Genomic DNA, 25,492 nt, shown 5'->3' on the forward strand with positions numbered 1-25,492 from the left:
CTTTATTCTACTCTTGTTATTATTGATATTTTTAATTATACATTAATAGTTATTATTTTTAAGAATTACTTTACTTATTCTTTACCTTAAAACTTTTTGCTTTATTATTATTATTTTCTATTGCATTTTTATTATTATTTTCTATTCTATTTAGTAGAAAGAAACTGTTTCTGATGACCTAAAGGTAAAATAAATAAATAAATAAATAAAATGAAATGAAAAAAATATATTTTATTATATATTCTTTTCTTTATTCTTTATTGAATATTTTAAATTATGCATTAATAATATTAATGATAGTTACTAGTAATATTTTTATATTATACACTTATTTTTGCCCTAAAACTGCAATACTTTGTATAATAATAATCTATTTACTAGAAATGGTAGTGAAAAGCTAATTTCTGACTGTTTCTGATGACCTAAAGGCAAATAAATAAATAGTTATTATTATTCATATTTTAAAATAAATACAATACTTATTTTTTGCTGTAAAACTGCAAAACTTTGCACTATTATTATGATTATGATTTTCTGTTCTATTCTATTATTGCTATTTATGTATTTTTTTATATTATACATTAATTATAATGACAATTATAATAATATTTTTGTTTGAGGTTTGAAGTTTTGAAATTGCTTACTGAATGTATGGTAATAAAAAAACAAAACAAATAAATATGTATGGTAATAACAAAACAATCAGTTAAATTCCTAACACACACACTCCTTATGATCAGAGCTAGTAGTTAGATTGATATGTTTTTGTCTTCCAGGTAATAACATGACCAGTTGTGACCGACTGCCTGTTGAAAGCTTGGCAATGAATAACCTAATTATATACATAAGCATTTCTATGTAAGTGGGGTTGGGGGTGTTGAGGCATCCTGCCGCTGGATTAATCATCATCTAACATAAGAGCTCTCTCAAGAGGTTGTACGCTGCTTATCTGTTTGGACTTACGGTGGGGTTTGTGGTAGATCTGAAGCCCAGCCTGATTAATCAAGCTTTTTTCCGCTGACATGTCACCGCTAGGACATGATTCACCGTCGCAGGTCCATATCCACCATATTGCACTAGCTTGATGAGAGCGTGTATATAGATTCCTGTTTATGCAGGTGCAGGATAATAGAGCAACATTGAACAATGGCTGCAGTGTGCAGCTTCAGCAGAACTTGGTCCCCATCAGTCTGCTAACAAGGGTGATGCCTCAGTCTACAATATTAGTAGGGAAACTAACAGCTCAGCACCGGAAAAATCCATTTATTCTGTCAAAGCTGTGGGCTAGTTGCACATACAGTGCGCGCCGATGCTCATATGGCGGACGCAGGTTCAAATCTGACTTGAGGCATGTATAGATTCTTTTACAATTTTTTGCTTTTTTCCCATTTTTCTGCTTTCCTTTTCATATACAGTTGAAGTCAAAAGTTTACATACACCTTGCAGAATCTTCAAAATGTTAATTATTTTACCAAAATAAGAGCGATCATACAAACTGCAAGTTATTTTTTATTTAGCACTGACCTGAATAAGATTTTTCACATAAAAGACGTTTACATATAGTCCACAAGAGAAAATAATAGTTGATTTTATAAAAATAGTTTACATAATTTACATACGCTTGATTCTTAATACTGTGTTGTAACCTGAATGATCCACAGCTGTGCTTTTTTTTTTTCGTTTAGTGATAGTTCATGAGTCCCTTGTTTGTCCTGAACAGTTAAACTGCTCGCTGTTCTTCAGAAAAATCCTTCAGGTCCCACCAATTCTTTGGTTTTTCAGCATTTTTGTGTATTTGAAACCTTTCCAACAATGACTGTATGATTTTGAGACCCATCTTTTCACATTGAGGACAACAGAGGGACTCATATGCAACTATTACAGAAGGTTCAGACGCTCACTGATGCTTCAGAAGGAAACACGATGCATTGAATTTGAAGAACAGGGTAAATTTTACTTATTTTGTTTTCTGGGAAACATGTAAGTATCTTCTGTAGCTTTTGAACGGCAATACTAAAAGAAAAAATATGATATGTAGGCAAAATAAGAAAATTTTGTTCAAAAGTTTACACCCCTGGGTCTTAATGTATTTGTTTTTCCTTCTGGAGCACCAGTGAGCATAAATAAACTGTTACCTAATTTCAAATATTAAAAATAAGAAATATTACTAAGTGTAAATTAAATTAGTATTTATGAAAAATGCAATTATTTTACAGTGCAACTGTAAAAATTAAAATACCAATATTTCTCTATTTTTGTTGACAACAGTTTATAAGCGCTTTTCATTACTTGCTGCCTTCCCAAATGCCCTCCTGTTGTTCTAAATCCAAAGGAAGATATTTTAAAGAATGTGGCTACCTAAAGAGTTTCTGGTCCCTATGAACTTCCATAGTATATTTTCAATTTTGGTTGAACCATTACACGACTCAAACTCAGAGCAGAAGCAGAGAAGAGCCTGTGTGACTAGTGTTAATTTTGTCAGCCATTTTTTTAATTTATTTTAGTCTTAGTCTTAGTCCTGTGTCAAATGTACTTTTTAGTTATTATCCTATTTAGTCTACCTTGTCCTGTTTTTGTTTAGTCAAGTTTGAGTCGACTAAATGCCTGAGCATTTTAGTCTAGTTTTAGTCAAATGAAAACTATAATTATATTTATTTTAACATTTCAGGTATTGCACTTTCATCAATAAGCACGTATAGAATGTTGACTCATACACAGTTTATTTTTTACTCATCTAGTATACTGATTTGTTATAGGCTATTTAATGTATAAATTAATATTAAAGTCTTAGATATGCACTCTCTATATCTACTATATAATATATCTATATTATGAAAACTGGTAAAAACTAAAAAAATATTATAACTGAAATTCCTAATACAGGGTTCTTGCACCATTTTAAAAGTAAAATTTAATGCTTTTTAAGACCTTTTTAAGACCTCAACAAATATAATTTAAGACCCAAAAATTTTATAATTTCTTTGGAATAGGCTACTCAATTTATTGCCTACTAAAATGGAAATCAAAACTTGAAAGTTTTCCATTTGGGATCAATTATGTGCAATGTGTAAACGCGGTAAGTAAAAAAAAAAAAAAGTAAAAATATATATTTTTATATTTTCTTTGAGACCTTTTTCTTCTCTTTTTTTTGTTCCTTGTGATGTACAGAGCCAACGTAACATAGATAAGTTGGATTACACTAAACGTGTTTATTCTTTGACTTTTCATTCAAACTTTTGTCAAACATGACGACACATGGCTTCTCACTAACGCTGCACGATAGCTCCTTGATGAATGAAGTGATGCCATATTTGGCGACATATGCAGTTTTATTTTCACCAGGTGAATGACTTTGCAAGCTGCGAATCGGGGAACATGGCAGCAATCATAACACTGATTTTGAGTCACGGATCAGATCATTTTTCGGATCAGCAAAAAACAAACAAAACAAAAATAAAGTTTTTTTTTTTTTTTTTTTTTACTAATTACTGAATGCTTTAAGTACTTCTAATCCACAGCAAAAACTACTAGCTGAACTAATAAAGTCAGTAACAAAACAAGAAGAATTACACAAATGACAAGTGTAGATGAATACAACAAAGTTACTAATAAAATCAATAACCCTAGTATTCAGGTGCGGAGATTTAATAATTAATTGTAAAATAACTAATGCTTCTCACTGCAGGTATTTATAGGACGCTGTCTCTTTAAGGCCTAATGCACGTACTGTCTCTTTAAGGCCTAATGCGCATCTCTTTCTCAGCTGTTTCGCTTCACTGAAGACATAACCGACTGTGGTTACCAGAAGAACAAAATGGGTATTTAGACATGACTTTGTATGTATGTTTCCGTTCAAATAGAAGTTAAAGAGGAATCAATCTGTGTGAATCGCGCCTCTCTCTCTCTCTCTCTCTCTCTCTCTCTCTCTGTATGCGCGTGCTCGCTTCAGGTGTGTGCGACAGCGGTAAAAATAAAGAAAATAAGAAATCATCGTGCGTGTTCCATTTTTAAATTGTTTGAATTGGTAAATTGGCAAGACAAAACGTGCTACTTATAAACTTACTCTGATGGTTAAACTTAACAGTTAATCCGCGAATCACATGCGTGCCGAACCGTGGAGGTTGGTCATCACGGATCTGTTGCACAGCTAGCAATGTACACTTTCCTATCTTTGCATTTTGAACCTCACCTCGACAACCTCGTAATGGCAGCACGCAGGTGCAGACCGACGTCAGTGTCTGTAGCCGACCTACCGTAATAAGCTAATAAATCACGCAGACTGTCATTTCACTCCTGTTTCACACATACTAAAATTAATCAACTATTAGATGTTTTACAGTGGACCACTGTGCTTCCCTATCGTCATTAAGCACACCGGCTGAAAATTTAATACCTACAGCATCTTTACGGTAAATTTAAGACAATTTAAGACCTTAATTTCCCGGATTTTAATTTAAGACATTTTAAGACTTTTTAAGGACCCGCGGGAACCCTGTAATAGTAATTCCAATAATTCCCAATTGTAATAATGTTTCTCTATTTAAACAACAGCGGTTGAGTAAGTGCATGTCAGCAACCACAATCATGAACAAAATAGCAGAGATCCAATGACAGAACACGGACAGGTTGAATTAAACTTTCATTTAAGCCGAACATCTCACATGGAGATCGCTAACTTCAGCTTACTTGTTTGTCTGTGTTTTGAGATCATAGTCAGCACTTCCATAATGAAGAGCGAGCATGTACGAGTGGCTGCCAGATTGCAAAAGTTAAGCAAAACACGTGCAGAAAATGTATTTGAGGCTCTGATTTGGGGATTTGAACTCTTGATATCTGGCAACAGCACACATGAAAGCTTGCGTAGTACAGACATGTACTGCTCTTTTCCAGATCATCGCCAGTGCTTTCGTAATAAAAAACCCCAGGCAGAAAATCTATCCTTTAACAGAGAAGCTCTATTTGGGGATTTGAACTCTTGATATCTGGCAACCGCATGCACAGAAGCTCGCGATAGATAATAGAGTTTTTTAAAATACATTTTAGTCTCGTCTTTTATCGACAACGATACTGCATGTTGTTAGTGTTTTCAGATCATCGCCGGCGCTTCCGCAATGAAGAGCGAGCCTGTGTGCATGGTAGCCAGATTGCAAAATTTAAGCAAACCACTGGGCAGAATATCTATCCTTTAACAGAGAAGCTCTGATTTGTGACTTAAACTCTTGATATCTGGCATCGCACACATAAAATCTTGCATAGCAGAGAGACGCATAGCAATCTGCAATAACATTTTGTCTTCTTTTTTTCAACCAAAATAAAATTACGTTTTTGTATAGTTTTTTATTTTTTTAAATACATATTAGTCTTGACTTTTGTCGTCAGCGATATTGCACAGTATGTCACAGTTATCATTTATTGACCTGTCATCTTGTCATCGTCTTGTTTTAGTCATGGGACGAAAGCTCGCCAACAAACATTTTTTCATCAGTTTTTGTTAACAAAATCAACACTATGGTCACTTTTGATCAGTTTAATGCAGGTTAGCTCCAAACCTGAAAAAAAAAAATGCCAACCTGTATTCTGAAGACCTTGATTAGCTTGTTCAAAGAAAAATGAAAAAGAGCAGAGAGAACATTCTATGAAATCTCTCATTTGAAGTTTCATCAAAGACAGTCAGTCATGTGTTTGAAACAACATAGGGTTGTGTAAATGATAAAAATCTATCCTTTAACAGAGAAGCTCTGATTTGGGGATTTGAACTCTTGATATCTGGCAACAACATGAAAGCTTGCGTAATAGAGGCATGTACAGCAGTCCACAATAATATTTTGTCTTCTTTTCTGCAACAAAAACAAAAAGATTTTTGTATAGTTTTAAATTTTTTTAAATACATTTTAGTTCTGTTCTGTTATCTTTTTATCTTTTATGATATTGCATGTTGAAATAATCACAGTTATTGTTTCTTGACCTTATCATCTTATTTTAATCATGGGAAAAAGCTTGTCAACAAACAGTTTTTGCCATAGTTTTCGTTAACAAAATGTCGCTTGCCTTTAAATAAACACAGTTCTGCGCTTCACTCTGAAACATGCAGCACGTACAATTATTTTGATGAATCACAGCCTTATTCCGATTAATCATACTGCCCTAGACCCGAGCCATATTTAGAGACTTCAATTACTGACTAGGACCAGTAACCACCAAAAAAACCCTAGAGACTGCATAGAAACATACTAAAAACACATAGCAACAACCTGGCAACCAACCACATCAATCCAGCACTAAAGCGGGGAAATTGGCACCACTCACATTTCCTTAAAGATCTGATTGTCATCCTGGTGGCTTCGAAAGCCCATCTGACATTTCTCTAACTCTTTGTCCTTCATTCAGGTCAGCTGGCAGCAGGTACATGTGAAATCATGACTCTGGACAGGGACAGCAGTCAGCCAAGGAGGACCATTGCCCGGCAGACGGCCAGGTGTGCCTGCAGGAAGGGCCAGATTGCCGGCACTACCAGAGCCAGTCCAGCATGTGTGGATGGTAAGAATGAGGAGGGGCTGAGGTGTGGGACTCATCCAGGCTTTGGTGCCACTGCCTCTAAGCCCACCAGAGCATCCAGAGCTGGGGCTTTCAGATTCCAGTCTGATCCATGAGATTACGCTGCTCAGTGAGTGTGGCTGAAGTGTCACTCACAGGATTTGGGATGTTGCTTCAGGTTTCATCAGTGCTTCAGGTCACGTGTGTGGAATGTGTTACGAGGTGACGGACGCTGGGGAAATTTAGAGTTGGTGAGATTAGCTCCAAACTGCCGAGTGTTATTTAAATAGCAAACTTCTGTAAACACCAATGACAAGTGAATCTAGACTACAGGTTGTCATATGAACAAACTTGAGTTTCTGAAATCTTTAGATACACGAAGCTGCATTCCAGGTCCAACATGACTGAAAGAGTTTCAGTAAACATATCGGATGTACTTTCAGTAAATCAGGTGTTATTGATTCAGTGAGTTCATTACATCAAAGATTCATTTATTCATCCAAACTAATAAGTCTTTCTGAACGATTCTTTGAAAGTTGTTCATTGGAGTAATTTTTCATGAATCAGTATGTGTACATTTTTTTTCAAGTTTCTGAAATCTTTGAATCATTTCGAGTCAAACATGACTGAAAGACTTGCGGTTCATTTAACGAGTCAGATGTTAAGTAGCCAATCTAATGGATTCAGTGAGTTCATTAAGAGAATGGTTTGTCTGACTAATTCAAACTAGTATGTTTTTTTGAGCAACATGACTGAAATGTTGCAGTTCAGTAGGTAAATCAGGTTTTCATTCAGTGAATCAGATGTTAATGATTCAGTGAGTTCATTAGGTCAAGAAATCAGTAAGTCTTTTTTAACGATTCATTAAAAGATTTGGATTACAAGTTACAAATGAATCTTGTTTCTAAAATCTTTAAACACACAAATCTGCATTTCAAGTCCAACATGACTGAAACATTTGCGGTTCAGTATGTGAATCAGATGTTAAGAATACTCTGACAGAATCAGTGAGTTCATTAAGTCAAGGATTCATCCGACTGATTCGAAGCAGTATGTCTTTTTGAACGATACATTAAAAGAACTGGATCATCTTCTGCAAGGAAAATCTTGCCTACAGGTTTTTATAAGTTCATTAAACGAGTCAGATGTTAAGTAGTCAATCTAATGGATTCAGTGAGTTCATTAAGTGAAGGATTTGTCTGACTGATTCAAACCAGTAAGTCTTTCTAAACGCGATTCATAAAAGAACTGGCACATTAGAGTAATTTCTTTATTAATCAGGTTGTCAAATGAACAAACCTGCTTTTCTAAAATGTTTAAATACACAAAGCTGCATTCCGAGTCCAACATGACTGAAAGTAAGTGAATCAGATGTTCATTTAGTGAATCAATTAATGAATACTCAGTGACAGAATCAGTGAGTTGATTAAGTCAAGGATTCATCAGACTGATTCAAACCAGTAAGTCTTTTTTAGTGATTCTTTATAAGAACTGGCTTATCTTCTGCAAAGTAAATCTTACCTACAGGTTTTCATAAGAACAAATTTAAGTTTCTAAAATATTTAAATACACAAAGCTTCATTTCAAGTTCAAACATGACCAAAAGAGTGCCAAAAGTGTCCAGTAAGTGAGTCAGATATTAAGTAGCTAATGGATTCAGTGAGTTCATTAAGCAAAGGATTTGGCAGACTAATTCAAACCAGTATGTTTTTTGAGCTGTTCCTTAAAATAACTGGCTCATTAGAGTCATTTGATAGTGGATTTGGTTTAGGTTAGTTAAATTGGACGTCTGTTTTTTTGCACACACAAATGACAAATAAATCTTGTTTCTAAAATCTAAATACATAAAGCTGCATTTCAAGTCCAACATGACTGAAAGAGTTGTGGTACTCACTGAGTTCATTAAGTCATAGACTCATCAAACTGATTCAAACAAGTAAGTATTTTTTAGTGATTCATTTAAAGAACTGGCTCATCTTCTGCAAAGTAAATCTTGCCTACAGGTTTTCATAAGAACAAATGTAAGTTTCTAAAATATTTAAACACAAAGTTTCATTTCGAGTTCAAACATGACTGAAAGAGTTACAGTTCATTAAATGAATAATGGATTCAGTGAAGTCAGAAAGTACAGAATTTGTCACATTGATTAAAACCAATAAGTCTTTTTGAGCGATTCCTTAAAAATCAGGCTCATTATAAGCATTTGTTTATAACTCGGATTATGTTGAATTGCAGGTCTGTTTTTGTTAAATACCACACTTTTGCAAACACAAATGACAAATTGATCTTGTTTCTAAAATCTTTAAATACACAAAGCTGCATTTCAAGTCTGACATGACTGAAAGAGTTGCAGTTTAGTAAGTGAATCAGATGTTTATTCAGTGAATCAGATGTTAATGACCACTCTGACAGAATCAGTGAGTTCATTAAGTCAGAGATTCATCAGACTGATTCAAACTAGTTAGTCTTTTTGAGCAATTAAAAAGAACTAAAAGAATTAATAATTAAAACAACTGGTTGATTTTTTGCAAAGTAAATCTTGCCTAGAGGTTTTCTAAAGAACAAATGTACAGTCAAGCCTTTAGTTATTCATACCCCATGGCAAATTCTGACTTAAAGTTACTTTTATACAACAAGCAAGTTTTATTTTGACCGGAAATGACACAGGCTTCTCCCAAAAGATAATAAGACGATGTACAAGAGGCGTCATTGTGGAAAAAAATATTTCTCAGGTTTTATTTACATTTGAACAAAAAGTGGCATGTCCAAAATTATTCATACTCTTTGCAAACTGTCACAGTCTATGGGAAAATCCAAAGTTGTATACCATTCCAAATAGTCCAAGCTGTTCTAAAGCATCTTAATTACCCTGATTCATTGGGAACAGCTGTTTTAATCAACTCAACAGGTGAAAAACTGGGCACTAGTGGACATTTCAGCACAGCAACGAGTCAAAACACACAGCAAAAGTGGTGAAGAAATGGTTAGCAGACAAAACATTAACATTTTGCAGTGGCCCAGCCAGAGTCCTGACTTAAATCCATTCGAGAATCTGTGGAGGGAGCTAAAGATCAGGGTGATGGCAAGGAGACCCTTCAACCTGAAAGAGTTGTAGCTCATCTCTAAAGAAGAATGGGCAAAAATACCAGTGGAGACATGCAAAAAGCTGGTCAGCAATTATAGGAAGTGTCTGATTGCTGTAATAGCCAAAAAAAGTGTAAATAAAAGATGAGTAATATTTTTTTTCCACAATGATGCCTCTTGTACATCGTCTTATTATCTTTTGGGAGAAGCCTGTGTCATTTCCGGTCAAAAAAAACTTGCTGGTTAAATAAAAGTAACTTTAAGTCCGAATTTGCCAGGGGTATGAATAATTTCGGGCTTGACTGTATGTTTCTAAAATCTTTAAATACACAAAGCTTCATTTCAAGTCAAAAATGACTGAAAGAGTAGTGGTTCAGTAGGAGAATGAGACTTCAGATTCAGTGAGTTCATTAAAGGACTGATTTAAATTAATAAGTGTTTTTGAGTGACTCAGATGTACCGATTCATTAGAGCCATTCATTCTTGAATCAGACTGTTAGTTGCGCTCTATATTAGTTTTTGTTAAGTACTAAACTTTTGGAAATACAAATGACGAGTGAATCTTGACTGCAGGCTGTCATGTGAACAAATACTAAAATAAACAAAGCTTCATTTTGAGTAAAACATAACCGACTTGTGATTCAGTAAGTGAATCAGATGTTAATAACAACCTGACAAATTCAGTGAGATAAATAAGTGAAGGGCTGATAATGAGTGTTATTTACTAAAAGAACTGGCTCTTTAGAGTCACTTGTTCATCAATCAGACTTTGTAACTTTTGCTGTACATTCGTTTTTTTTCTTTAAATACCAAACTTTTCCAAACACACATGACAAGTTGTGTTTAAATAGTCTATTGAAATATTTGAGAAACTAAACCTAAACTCTGACAGCTTAATTTTGAAACAGGCATGACTGACATGCCTTGCGGTTCAGTAAGTGCATCAGATGTTATGTCAGTGAATCAGATGCTTATAAGCGCTTTGACGGATTTATGGAGATCATAAAGTGAAGGATTTGTCAGACAGACTCAAATTCATTAAAAGAACTAGCTCGTTAGAGTCATTTGTTCATGTTAATTTCACTGTACGATTGTTTCTGAACACCGCTGTGAAGTGAACATAATGGAAATAGGTAATACAGGGTCTTTTTATATCATTACATTCACTTCAGCTTGCTTTTGTACTGTATCCGAGAAGCAAACGAGAGCTTTTTTAATTATATTTGCCATTTACAGCTCTTGCAAGTACATTTGTTGTGTTCCCTTTCCCTTCAGTTTAGTTCTAGTCTTGCATGGACTGGTTTTCAGCGTGACCTGCACTTATCTTCATGTGGTCGTATGTCTTCTTGCCTTCAGTTGTTGCTATGACACCCGAGTAATTTCAAGACATATTTCGTAAGGTAGGAGTTTCTTCGTGGCCAGATGAAAGTAGGTGTTCTTGAGTAATTGCTTTTGAAAGACACAGTCCTCCGTGTTTCTACGACCTTACATCACCTGTAGTGGGCTACACCACATGCCAATCAGTAACCCTGGCTGGAGAAATGTCGTAAAAATGCCAGAATAGCACCCAATCCAGTAAACAATAAAGATTACAAACATAAAACAGGAAAAACAGAATGATGCCGTCATTGGAATATTGTCTTATGTCTTACGAATCAAATTGACAGTAAAAATCACTCACTCTACATTGGCATTTTCTAACAAGATAGCCAGATACAATTTCTCCATCAGTGCGTGCACAGGTCTTGAGTCTTTGGCCTTTCAGAAATGAGGTTATTTCATAACAACCGACCGATTCCGCTCCTCATATATAATTTTAAGGCTTAGAAAGAAAATCTCAGCGTATGCAATTGACAATTTACCCCCTGCATACGAAGACAATCTTTTTTTGAACTCCGCAGCTCCCTCAATATTTCCTCAGTCTTGTTTGTCGTTTAACCGTTTACCCCAGTCGCTTTTAATTTAGTGTAATTTGCCACTCTTGAGTGTTTGAAGCTATTAAAGTAGTATCGATTACTTCAGTTGTTTTGTTTCTTTGGATAAAAAGCCTTTGCTAAATATAGCCCGATCTCTTCAAATGAGGGAACGGTGCTGTTTTATCTTGTTCTGTGTCCTGTGGCTTTATCTGATAAAAGGCAGGTAATCAGACAGGTTTTGATACTGAGAAAGAATAGCCGGCACGTCTGCCATTATGTATTAGCACTAAGACTGCCAGGGCTTAGTCGCACAGCGGCAGGCGCTGAGGAAACATGCACCGCTGATGAAAGCTGAGCAGACTTTTGTGTTTAGCACATTGAAGACCAGTAAAACAAGATGACTTTGTACATTACATGTAGCTCAATGATAAATAAGAGTGTTTGTGGAGAAATAAGAAAAAATGTAAATCCAAAATTTATAAGAAAAGTATTTCAATTATTTTTGGGGGAGTTATGACATTTTACAAACTGAAGTAGCCGTTCATTGTTACAAAAAGATCAAATTACCAGTATATTAAGTTTTTCAAATATATTTTCCGAGGTAAAAATACCTCTTACAAATACTATAAATGAATATGAATTGAATGAATGAATCTGAATTAAAATATTAGTTTTTAGGGAGTTATGACATTTTACAAACTGGAGTAACAGTTCATTTTTACAAAAAGATCAAATTGCCAGTATGTTTAGTTTTTAAAATATATTTTCCAAGGTAAAAAGTACGTTTTACAAACATTATAAATGAATTTGAATTAAAACATTAGTTTTTAGGGAGTTACGACATTTTACAAACTGAAGTACCTGTTCACTGTTACAAAAAGATCAAATATCTAGTATATTAAGCTTTTAAATATATTTTCCAAGGTAAAAAAAAATACCTTTTACAAATACCATGAATTAATATGAATTACTGGTGAATGAATCTGAATTAAACATTCGTTTTTGGGGAGTTACGACATTTTACAAACTGAAGTACCTGTTCACTGTTACAAAAAGATCAAATATCCAGTATATTAAGCTTTTAAATATATATATTTTGAAGTAAAATGTACCTTTTACAAATATAATGAATATGAATTATTGATGAATGAATCTGAATTAAAACAATAGTTTTTAGGGAGTTGTAATATTTTACAAACTGATGTAACCGTTCATTGTTACAAAAAGATCAAATTGCCAGTACATTAAGATTTTTAAATATATTTTCCGAGGTAAAAAAAAAAAAAGAATCTGAATTAAACATTCGTTTTTGGGGAGTTATGACATTTTACAAACTGAAGTAACAGTTCATTGTTACAAAAAGATCAAATTACCAGTATGTTCAGTTTTTAAAATATATTTTCCAAGATAAAATTACCTTTTACAAACATTATGAATTATTTATGAATAAATCTGAATTTAAATATTAGTTTTCAGGGAGTTATGACATTTTACAAACTGATATAACCGTTCATTGTTACAAAAAGATCAAATTGCCAGTATGTTAAGTTTTTAAAATATATTTTCCAAGGTAAAAAGTACCTTTTTACAAACATCATGAAACAATATGAATTATTATTGAATTTATTTATTTATATTTATTTATGATTGAATCTGAATTAAAATATTAGCTTTTGGGGAGTTATGACATTTTACAAACTGAAGTAACCATTCATTGTTACAAAAAGGTCAATTTACCAGTATTCTAAGAGTATATTTTTTATATTACACATATACTACAAAAATCATTTAAGATCATGTAAGGCTGCAGTATTATGCTGAAAATTCAGCTTTGCATCACCAGAATAAATGACATTTTATAAAGTATTCAAATAGAAAACAATTATTTTTAATAAATGTACTTTTTACTGTATTTTAATCAAATAGTAAATGTAAGAAAAAAAAATTGAAAAAAAAAAAAAATCTCACCAGCTCTAAACTTCTGAACAGTAATATATAGTTAAAACCTCGAGGCACTGTATTCAGTGAACCACTGGTGTTTCGCATAAAATGAAACATCGCCTGAAAAATGGAAAACATATTCTTTGGCATGAAACCAGGCTGAAATGATGTATAATTCATGTTCGTAGTATAATTAAATTTTCACTTGTACAAGTACAGTGACAGGTCAGTTCTAACTGCAAAACCGACTGCATGTAAAACGAGTATCAAGAAGAGCAGAGCCGAAAACACATTTGCTCTGCGGAATCTGTTAAAACGTCTTGGGCAATGACGTCGACATGGCAATTAGAATGAATTTATCATCAAACCAACAGGAAATTAAACCGTCATGAAGTTTTCATGTAGAACAGAATCAAAGTGGCCTGGAAAGATCTGGCATCAATATCGCATCAGCCAGAAAAAAAGCTAAACGAGAGGCGGCTGCGGCATGTTGGGACACAGAGGGACTGCGGATTCTGCCTGGAAGCAGGCGGGAAGTGACAGCAACAGAACCCAATTCCCTCAGCTGGTGGTAGCGGGGAGGTGAGAGCCGACAGCTGGAATATGCCCTGAAAACTATGCGGAAAGTCAGAGGAAGGAGAGCATTTTAACAATTAGACAAGGTGATCGTCGGCCAGGTGTCGGGATAATCAAGTCCCGCTCACAGAGCACCTGCATTAATTCCATATCTCTGACTCTGCAATCGAATTGGGAATGTCAGCCCAAGGATTAGTGATGTTTCCCTAGTCGCACAGCCTAGATGGATGTGATAGGTCAGGGCTGACCTCAGGCAGCCAATTCAAAAGCATCTGCCTCGAAACGCCGGTGTCTATGCACCAGCATTACAAATGGGATACCAGCTCCCCAAAACAATCGGGGGTGGCTCAAGAAGTTCCGCGGCATCAATAAAGACACCAAAGTCAAGATTATATCACGTCGGGGACACCAAAAGCTCCAATCCGTTGTTTACATTTAATACATGTTGCGGTTACTGGCTTTATATTTTTGAAAGGACAGTTAAGGACACAAAATATATTGTTATTTGGCTCCCCCGCTAAATAAATACACAGACTTGACATAAGTGGTCCCACTAGAAGCTAATTATATAATGCATCCTCTGTGTTTCCACAATGCTCTAAAAATTAGCATGCCCTGTGATGAAGTGTCTGCAGGTGTGCCCATGATAACACAGATTACACAGACTCTCCGCCTTGACTCCTCATATATTATTTTACACAAACATGCTCTCACAAAGATAACTTAATTTGGTTTTCTAGAATCAATTACGGTGGCGAGGACCATCAGTGTACACATATTTGTGCATCTGCCGATTAATCCAAGTGTATTTTATTTCAGGGACGCTATCAAAGCAAGGGTAAATGAAATGTTTTGTACAAAATAATTATACAGTGTATGTGTATATGTGTATATGTGACCCTGGACCACAAAACCAGTCTTAAATAGCAGTAGCCAACAATACATTGTATAGGTCAAATTCTTGAATATATCATAAGACATCAAGGTCTTCTTAATGATTTTCAGTTTTGTTTAAAGGTGCCAAAGAATGGAAAACTGTATTTACCTTGGCATAGTTGAATAATAACAGTTCAGTACATGGACATGACATACCATGAGTCTCAAACACCATCATTTCCTCCTTCTTATATAAATCTGATGTTTGCAAAAGACCACTGAAAAATAGGCTAATCCTAACATAACACAGACTATTATGCAATAGTCGCGATCATTAATAGTTACGCCCCCAACATTTGCATAGCCCAATCATCAGAAGTTCTGCAGCTAGGCTACTGTGAAAAAAAAACAAAGCGAGGACAACAGCGAAAATGGCAGATCCACAAATAAATGTAATGTTCCAGGTTGTGCAGGAGATGTTAAGTGCAGGGATGGGTTGGTGTCTGTACTCAGAAAGGCAAGGAAAACAAATAAGGTGTTCTAATAAAATAAGGCGACCCACTAAAGGGAAACGGTTAGCTATTATTGTTAACTTTTTCTCTTACCAAAATTAACCATGGTTTACAGTAAAAGTATAGTAACCAGGTTTTTGCTGGCGGATTGATTACAATCTGTTTTAATTTTATAACCATAGTTTTACTACAAATTTCATGGTTAGATTATGTGTAGCAAAGAAACCTTTTAGCTGAGACACGGAGTGCATGCAAGCCGAATCTCGTTGATTCATGATTTTTTAGAGATTTGTCATCGAATTGTGATCCACCAAATGATTAAAACTGAAGTAATGAGCCTGGTTTGAAAATGTAAGAAGTAGAAAGTACAGAAATTTGTGTAAAAATGTAAGGAGTGAAAGTAAAAAGTAGTCAGAGAAATAAATAGTAAAGCACTGATACCAGAGAAGTCTATATATAATATGTGACCCTGGACCACAAAACCAGTCATAAGGGTCGATTTTTTGAGATTGAGATTTTACATAAAAAAGGCTAAATAAATTAGATACCATTGAGTTTGTTAGGATAAGACAATATTTGGCCGAGATACAACTATTTAAAAATATGGAATCTGAGGGTGCAAAAAAAAAAAAAAAAAAACTAAATATTGAGAAAATCACCTTTGAAGTTGTCCAAATGAAGTTCTTAGCTATGCATTTTACTAATCAAAAATTAAGTTTTAATATATTTACAATAAGAAATTTACAAAATATCTTAATGGAACGTGATCTTTACTTAATATCCTAATGATTTTTGGCATAAAAGAAAAATCGATAATTTTGAGCCATATTATGAACTGTTGGCTATTGCTACAAATATATCCATGCTACTTAAGACTGGTTTTGTGGTCCAGGGTCACATATAATAATAATAAAATCTAAAAATAAATTGGTAACACTCTACAATAAGGGTCATTAGTTAACATTAGTTATGGTCTTATAGCCCTTTCCTGAATTGTGAGCAGCCACAATGTGCAGCCGCAGGTCCTCAGCTTCTGTTTTTCACCTGTTAAGTTGATTAAAACAGCTGTCCCCAATGAATCAGGGTAATTAGGATGCTTTAGAACAGCTTGGACTATTTGGAATGGTATAGAACTTTGGATTTTCCCAAAAGACTGTGACAGTTTGCAAAGGGTATGAATAATTTTTCTTCCACAATGATGCCTCTTGTACATCGTCTTATTATCTTTTGGGAGAGGCCCATGTGTCATTTCCGGTAAAAAAAAAACAAAAAAAAAAAACTTGCTGGTAGAATAAAAGTAACTTTAAGTCAGAATTTGCCGGGGGTATGAATAATTTCGGGCTTGACTGTATATGGGCGGTCTTATGTTAATCTAAACCCCCCGTGACGTGGACAAGTGGGGGCGTGTTTGAACGAGCCATTTTAGGGAGGTGTGACTAAGTCTTAATTTATAATAAATATCTCTTTGGTTTTGAGACTTTAAGCTTTGCAACTTTACAGATCTTATTAATGCACAAACAGCTTGTAACACTCCAAAGACAAAGGAAAACAAGAAACCGCATCATATGACCCCTTTAAAAGACCTGGTTCATTTTGTGAATCGAGCTACACTGATTATACTGTTTTTGTTTTTAAGTGGAATACGTGCAATAGCAGATTCACCAGCTTTGTAAAAAGCAGCACAGACAATACTGGTGTAATGGAATTGTGAGAACGACAGACGCCAAACAATAGATAGTAACCAGTCATTGTTATTCACATCCAATTCATTAGCTAGCCAATTTCTGACATCATAAATTCCCCTCACTGATTGCATCACAGTGGGGGGCTTAACACAGAGAACAGAAGGGGCTTGGCTTGGAAACTGTTTGAAATGTAAGCTCATGAATTCATTATAAACAACAACATGTGTTACTTGTAAATTACGAGCATTTCGTGTGTAAGCAGCACTGATCTGAATACTAGTGTGTGTCGTTACTGTGAATGCTAAACATATAGGATTCTCAAGCTGTGTCCGCTGTAAAAATGTATGGACAGATGTTTGATGTTCGCGTCTGTGCCAAACGTTTGAGTAATCGCAGTCCGCTGCAATGAGCAGCCCATCTCATTTATTGTCCCGATAAATCTCCAGTCCGGCCTCTGCATCGGTCATCAGTCACAGCTAAAGTCTTAACTGGGGCAGGAATGACAGGGCCTTGAGGACTGGAACTACCTTTCCTCAGAACATTATGAAGACCCCATTATAAAAATCAAATTTAGGTTTTAAAAAAAAAAAGAATTTGGCCATACAATGGCCAATTTATCCAAGAATGAAAATTCTGTCATCATTTACTCACCCTCATGTTCTTCCAAACCTCTATGAATTTCTTCTGCTGAATGCAAAAGAATACGTGAAGAATGTTGGTAACCAAACAGTTGACGGTAGCCATTGACTACCATATGTATGGAATAGTGCTATCAAAATTAGATAGCGCAGGGACGGAGCTAGGGTTGGCCATCCCACTCACGACTGCTTCCTCTGTCTCTTTTTTCTTGAAAAGAAGTGCATTTATAGCTATTATACTGCGCTCGTAGCGTGTGCATGAAACTAGGAGCATGTGTGTCAGATCCACATCACATTCAGCAGCGGCAGCTCTTAAAGTAATAGCAGCCAAATAACCTAATAACCCAGTTGCTATTATCAAAGAACTTTAGTTGCTTTAAGGATTCATCTATATTTAATTAAGAATTTAGTGTTTGATAACTTTATTTAATTTCTGTATATTTCCAACCTGCTGAAGGGCACAAGTAAATGATGGGTTTATGTAAAGATTATACTGTAATGTTGAATGGCTGTAGTCAATGGTTAAATATTATGAAAAAAAAATCCTAGAGACACCAGTAATATTCGTATCAGTAATACTCACCTTAAGTCATAAAAAATATTAATAACATTAAAATAAAACAAATATTAAAAGTTTCTACATTAATTTGAAAATCGAATGTGAAATTATTACAATATAAAAGTATATTTAAAAACGTTAATGTTAGGAGGGATAAATTGTGATTAATTTTAGAAAAAATTTTGATTTTTTTTTTTTATTGATTGACAGCACTAGTATGAAACTGTGGGGGGAAAAAATACTACGGAAGTCAATTGCTACCGTCAGCTGTTTGGTTACCAACATTCTTCAAAATATTTTATTTTGTGCTCAACAAAAGGAGGAAACTTGTACAGGTTTGGAACAAGTAAAGAGTGAGTAATTGCAATTAATCATGATTAATTTCAGAAAAAATGTGCAATTAATTCATTTTTTTTTTAACTATGGGAAAAAAAAAATACTATGGAAGTCAATGGCTACCGTCAGCTGTTTGGTTACCAACACTCTTCAAAATATTTTATTTTGTGCTCAACAAAAGGAGGAAACTTGTACAGGTTTGGAACAAGTAGAGAGTGAGTAATTGCAATTAATCGCAAATAATCATGATTAATTTCAGAAAAAATGTGCAATTAATTTGTTTTGTTTTTTAACTATGGGGAAAAATACTATGTAAGTCAATTGCTACAGTCAGCTGTTTGGTTACTAACATTCTTCAAAATATTTTATTTTGTGCTCAACAAAAGAAGGAAACTTGTACAGGTTTGGAACAAGTAGAGAGTGAGTAATTGCAATTAATCATGATTAATTTCAGAAAAATGTGCAATTAACTCGTTTCTTTTTTTTACTATGGGAAAAAAAAAATACTACGGAAGTCAATGGCTACCGTCAGCTGTTTGGTTACCAACACTCTTCAAAATATTTTATTTTGTGCTCAACAAAAGAAAGAAACTTGTACAGGTTTGAAGAAGTAGAGAGAGAGTAATTGCAATTAATCGCAATTAACTGTGATTAATCACAATTAATTTCAGAAAAAAATATGTGATTAATTAATTTTTTTATTGATTGACAGCACTAGTATGGAACTGTGGAAAAAAATACTATGGAAGTCAATTGCTACCATCAGCTGTTTGGTTACCAACATTCTTCAAAATATTTTATTTTGTCCTCAACAAAAGAAAGAAATTTGTACAGGTTTGGAACAAATAGAGAGTGAGTAAACTGAATATAAAACAGAATATTCATTTAGGGTAAACTATCCCTTTAAGAAGACAATATTAGAAGTTTGATTGATTAAATATTTGATTCAAATGTTTTGTGTCATCACCAATATTTAAATTGTAATATTAACATACTACATTGTGATTGGTCTTTTTTCTTAAATATATTTGCAGACGTATTTGTGGTCATTGCTTTCTTGCATTTAAAAGCAGTAAAGAGTGACGTTTTAAAAAACAGTTATCCAGAACAAAAACTACCTAGCTTTAGTTGTGCTGCCTTTCTAGCTCTTTTTGTATTGAATAATTTTGATTAATGATAAAATATTTGTAAATTGTAGAGCCACAGCTGAAAGGCACACTGAATATTTTATGTATACAAAAAAGAATTAGAGAGAAATCATTTTGGGTGTGATAATGGAGGTATCCAGTGATCTGTCACAATTTAGATGCCATCTGTACCAGCAAAGAGAGATGCATGAATAGTTAGCGAGAAAATCTTCTCACAAGAATTGATTGCAGGGATTATTTTGATATTTGTTTTGCCTTTTTCTAATTTCAAACTGTCAGCGTGTGGATACTCCAAATATACAGATTATAATGCACCGGATTCAATTTCCAGCATCTAACAATAAGAGGAATTTGCAATGCAAATCAGAGTTAAGCGAGAACAAGATGTTTTTATTCAGAAAGCCATTATCTGGACAATGTCACATTTGGGTCTCTGTAAGCAAGTTCCATATTACTTTTGTGCCCCTTTGACCAGAAACTCCAAGTTCAGAGAGTTCTTTGATGTATTGATTCAGAGGCACTTTGTGCACTCTGTCATAGTCAGTTTGGCATCCGTGGAGTGACAGTCTCAATGCTCAATAGCAGGAGATGAGGGACAGCTCATTAGAGACAGAGTCTGAGAGCTTACTGTGTTGTGCTGACAGGACTCTCTCCGGCTGTTGTTTGTGGATTTGTTGACTTTACTTCTTTAAAGTGTTCAAATGTTGATGATCTGTCATGTGTCATGCATCACTGGAGGCCGGAGTGATCTGACGTCCTGCCCGAGACAGGCAGAGAATGAGTTAGAGGTGGGATTTGGGGGGGCTTCAAAATAGCTGAGGATTTTACTGTGAAATAAAGGGTTTTGGGGGCATCATTATTACAGTATGTCAACTTGACAAATCCCTAATGCTAGACCAGACATTTATAAAATGCAACGGCTCCTAGAGCTTTCCAGCTTTTCATGTCCTTCAGTCTGACTCCAGATGCTGTTACTTTACTTTCTGATCTGACTTGTGGTTTTCCCATTGAGCATTATCAAAAACCACACAGACTTTCAATAAAAATCTTGGACTGTAAGCAAATCTATTTGTTTATACCTACATCCAGTTACTCATCTGTCTATCCATCCATCTACTAATACAGTATCTACAGTATCCATCCATCCACAGTATCTACCATCTCTATCTATCTATATGCATCTATCTATCTATCTATCTATCTATCTATCTATCTATCTATCAATCCCCATTTACAGTATCTACCCATCTCTATCTATCTATATGCATCTGTCTGTCTACCCATCAATCCATCTAGTATTTATATATACCCAGTACTCTATCTATCTATCTATCTATCTATCTATCTATCTATCTATCTATCTATCTATCTATCTATGCCACATAAGGCTGATACAACCTGCTTTTTGAACTATTTTAAGCAAGCAGGCAATTCTTTGTGAAGGCAACGGTTGTTGTTTACTTTTTGGCAAGGGAAACCAACCAACCCACCCACAATCAACTATAAATTAATATTAAAAAATCTGAAAGAAAAAAAAACTACACAAGAGTAGGGTTGAATAGCATGCTAATCTTAAAACATAGATAAGAGCACCAATGACTGCAACCTACGGTTTTGTGAATCATGCCTACAGAATGAAGATGTACCGAATTTGCATGAAAGGCTCTTTTATTTGTCGTTATGGCCCAGGGCATAACAGTGAATACTAATGCTGGAGATTAGTAGCGGAAGCTAGTCCCTAGAGTAGACGCTGTGAGGGAAACATTCACTACATAACAAACTACTTTGAGTTTGGAAGGCATCTCCACAACTATTTTTTACCTTTAAGAACATGCCTTTTTCTTTGGTGAGAATGACATTTCGCCTCCATTTGTACCTACTTGTTCTCCAAACACTTTGTTAGCCTCCCTCCAAACGTACAAATGCTGCCACCCTGATATTTATGTACTTTTGCTTCCCTGGGTTATATTTCACTCTGATTATCATTTTCTCTACCTCACAAATGTTCTTTTTTTCTCTCTCTTTCATTTTCTCTCAGTTTCCCTCCCTTCCTCCCTCCCTTTCTTTTCCCTCTCTCTAAGGGCCAATTGGGGTGTCATGGTATGCAAATGAACATGTAAGGGTGCCCTAGTTATTATAAATAGACATTTATGTTTGATTAAGTGCAAAAACAATCTTACCTCAGGAAAAAATTCTCACTGTTGGACCTTAGCGATCTGTTTCAAAGAGAAAGCTTAGGATATTAGGCCAAGTGCTGGAGTGCTTTTCTCTCATTGCTATTTGCCTTTGTTGCATGAAATGTCCTGATTTTACCATGTCTTGACCCCATGAATTTTATGCATTAATGTGAATTCCTATAAGACAAACTATGTTAGTCTGTCATACGATATCTTTATATTTATTAACTAAACTTAACCTTCATGACATAATGCTAAAATTGGTTTATTCAGACAAATTTCCTCTACTGTAAATCGCAATTCTTTTGCACATTAAGAGCACCAATTAAATCATTTAAAAAAAGAATCTAGTCAATAGCATGTTACGCAAAGGAATATATGGCTTTATGTAAGTGAAATAGGTTGCAAATGTTCATATTCATTTTTTTTCTCTTCTTTTAACAGCGCACATTGTCAGGAGCAGACAGTGGTGTGAGATGATGCCTTGTTTGGATGACGAAGGCTGTGACCTATTGGTAAACAGAACGGGCTGGACGTGTGCACAGCCGGGAGGCCGAGTGAAAACAACCACAGTAAGTGCCACAAAACAAAACAACAAAACAACTCAGGTCTTAGACTTGCTTGTCAAAAAGGCTGGTGTCTTTTTGTACAAGCCTGTCTAACAGATAATATATATGTTTTTTAATTAATTAATAAAACACTCAAATTAAATACATTAAAAATGTATTTTGATTTAATAAAATCGGATATGCAATATCAAAGGCAGAGTTTTGCTCCCAAGTGAAAGTTGTAGAAACCAGACCATTAATTGTTGTTTTAAACTACTCTTTATGGTTACTTCACGTTTTTGAATTCTTTACACATTTTCCAGTCAGAAATTAATTTAGAATAGAGTCATATTCTTTTTAAATCATTAAACAGGTTTGTGTTGCCTGACCTTGAATATGCATATCTTTGGCACAGTTTGCAGTGCAGGCTGCAATATTATTAATATTACATTTTTTTGTCTCTTAAAAATGCACATTTGACAGTTGACAGTAGTAGTACTTTGAGTTAGGATGCAGGTATAAATTTATGTTCATCATAAAAAAAGAAAACATGTAAAAATGGAAAGAACCTCAATTTTATATGGTGATATGTAATTATTCTGACTGTTTAAGTTTTATTCAAATTAATCATTGGTCTTCCATAGTAGCACATTTACAGTTGAAGTCAAAAGTTTACATACACCTTGCAGAACCTGCATGTTTTTTTGTTTTATTTAGTACTGACATGAATAAGATATTTTGTTTACATATAGTCCACAAGAGAAAATAATAGTTTAAGTTATAAAAATGACCATGTTCAAAAGTTTACATACACTTGATTCTTAATACTGAGTTGTTACCTGAATTATCTACAACTGTTCTTTTTTTTTTTTTTGCTTAGTTGTTTGTGAGTCCCTTGTTTGTCCTGAACAGTTAAACTGTCCTCTGTTCTTCAGAAAAATCCTTCAGGTCCCACATATTCTTTGGTTTTCCAGCATTTTTTGAGTTTGAACCCTTTCCAACAATGACTATGATTTTAAGACCCATCTTTTCACACTGAGGACACCTGATGGACTCATATGCAACTATTACAGAAGGTTCAAATGCTCACTGATGCTTCAGAAGGAAACATTATGCATTAAGAGTCGGGGGGTGAAAACTTTGAATTTGAAGATTAAGGGAAACGTGTAAGCATTTTTTAAACTGGATAATTTTTATAAATTCAACTATTATTTTCTCTTGTGGACTATATGCAAACATCTTTTATGTGAAATACCTTATTCAGGTCAGTACTAAAAAAAAAAAAAAAAAAAATCACGTACATTTTTATGATCCCTGTTATTTTGGTAAAATAATTAACATTTTGCAGATTCTGCAAGGTGCATGTAAACGTTTGATTTCAACTGTAGATCATGATATCCACAGTTAAAACCACACATTGAACCTCAATACCTAAAAATATAAACTATAACTAACGCACTACGCAGGCGTATGGATAAAAGCTCTGTGTGGCACGATTCAAATGAGTAGGGCTGTTTCGTTCCACTTTTGGTACATAAACATTATTGTTTAGTCGCCCAGGAATGACATGAGGTGAGTAAATGATAGAATTTACACTTCTTGGTGAACTATCTGTTTAATTTAAATAAGATTAAAAACCTATTTTAGATGCTGAAATAAATTCCCCAAAAGGTTTTAGCTATTAGTGTCACTGACATCAAAAGGGCTTTTTCTTACAATGTAAGAATACATTTTTACCTCTCCTACCCACCTTGAATGATTGTCTACAGTACATCTTTGGTTAGGGTCCAACCAAAGAAGGATCTGGGACAACACCAAAACCTCTCAGAATGCATAAGTTATAGCGTTATATGCCCTAACTATTGCGTTTTCAAATCCCACCAGGTATCCTGACGCCAGTGGGGGACGATTTTCCCAAGAGAGGTGCGACGTACTGAAGCACCTCGTCATTCTCCAAAGCTACAGCGGGGCGGGGGAGGGGAGCATTCATCATAGTCCTGTTAGCCCTGTCTGTCAGTCTCTCCATTAGTCCTTCAGTCTCATAAGATAAGGGGTGAGGACCTCTCGTCATGGAGTTTACGTGGACCGTGAGAAACGGATCTCCCCCGTGCTGTCAATCAAAGCTGGAACCGGCCAACGTTTTGTTTGCTGACGCCAAAACTGGCAAATGATCGGTTGCAAGTGGAACCGTGTATGGATTTATCAAAATTTTACAGACCAAAGAAATACGGGCAAATTTCTGTGTGGAAGGATTTCCAATATGAACACGAAAACACACATCAGCTGCTTCAGCTTCGACAAACGCAAGCAAAAACACACATACCTGAGCTTTGTAAGGAGTTTTTTGCCAACCGAGCACACGCAAAATGAACAAGACTTTGCCACAAAACTGTTGACTTTTCTTCGATTGTAAATCTGCTGCCGTTGTTGTGGAGTGAAATCAGTCAGGATTTTGAAAATGTAGCGAACGTGGCAGGGGATTTGTCGAACCGAACATTATCTACCTGACCTGAAGAGACTAGCGGAGACTCACGCTTCGGGAGAGACCATCCTATGTATTTTCAGAGTCATAAAGTTATATATATATTTAACAGTTTTATATGATGTACCTTTGTAGCGAACCTTATTTAACACTGACAATGTGATCCTATTCATAAAGGGTGAATTGAAAACAGTCATGTCCTGGAAAGTTATTTACGCACTGCTTTCTTCGCCAATGAACGTAGGAAGGAAAATAGTGTACTTGTGTATCTGTGAGTGAACTTTTGTTTTTGTAACAACATTCGACAATATCCACACGCAAAAAAAGCAACTGTAACCCACCTTGACAAGGTTATATACGTCAGTATACGGCTATGGGTCAAAATGTGTTTTACCGCAGCGATTGTACACTGGCAAATTCATCTTATAAAAACTGTTTATGTGTCAGTCCTTCTGTGATATCTGTCATATCGAGACGGTC

General features: G+C 34.9%; 1 protein-coding gene across 1 annotated transcript in view; it reads left to right on the forward strand.

Moving 5' to 3' along the window:
- The window catches only part of tafa5b (TAFA chemokine like family member 5b), a 41,416-nt gene extending 16,212 nt beyond the window's left edge, over nt 1-25,204 (forward strand). Inside the window, exons 2-4 of the mRNA XM_073832144.1 lie at nt 6,388-6,537; nt 22,427-22,554; nt 24,415-25,204. Coding sequence (XP_073688245.1) covers nt 6,388-6,537; nt 22,427-22,554; nt 24,415-24,423 — 287 coding nt within the window. The 3' untranslated portion in view covers nt 24,424-25,204. The remainder of the gene's footprint in view (nt 1-6,387; nt 6,538-22,426; nt 22,555-24,414) is intronic.
- The last annotated feature ends 288 nt before the right edge of the window (nt 25,205-25,492 follow it).

The sequence above is a fragment of the Garra rufa genome, chromosome 25 (genome assembly GCF_049309525.1).
Source record: "Garra rufa chromosome 25, GarRuf1.0, whole genome shotgun sequence".
In the NCBI taxonomy this organism is placed as follows: domain Eukaryota; kingdom Metazoa; phylum Chordata; class Actinopteri; order Cypriniformes; family Cyprinidae; genus Garra; species Garra rufa.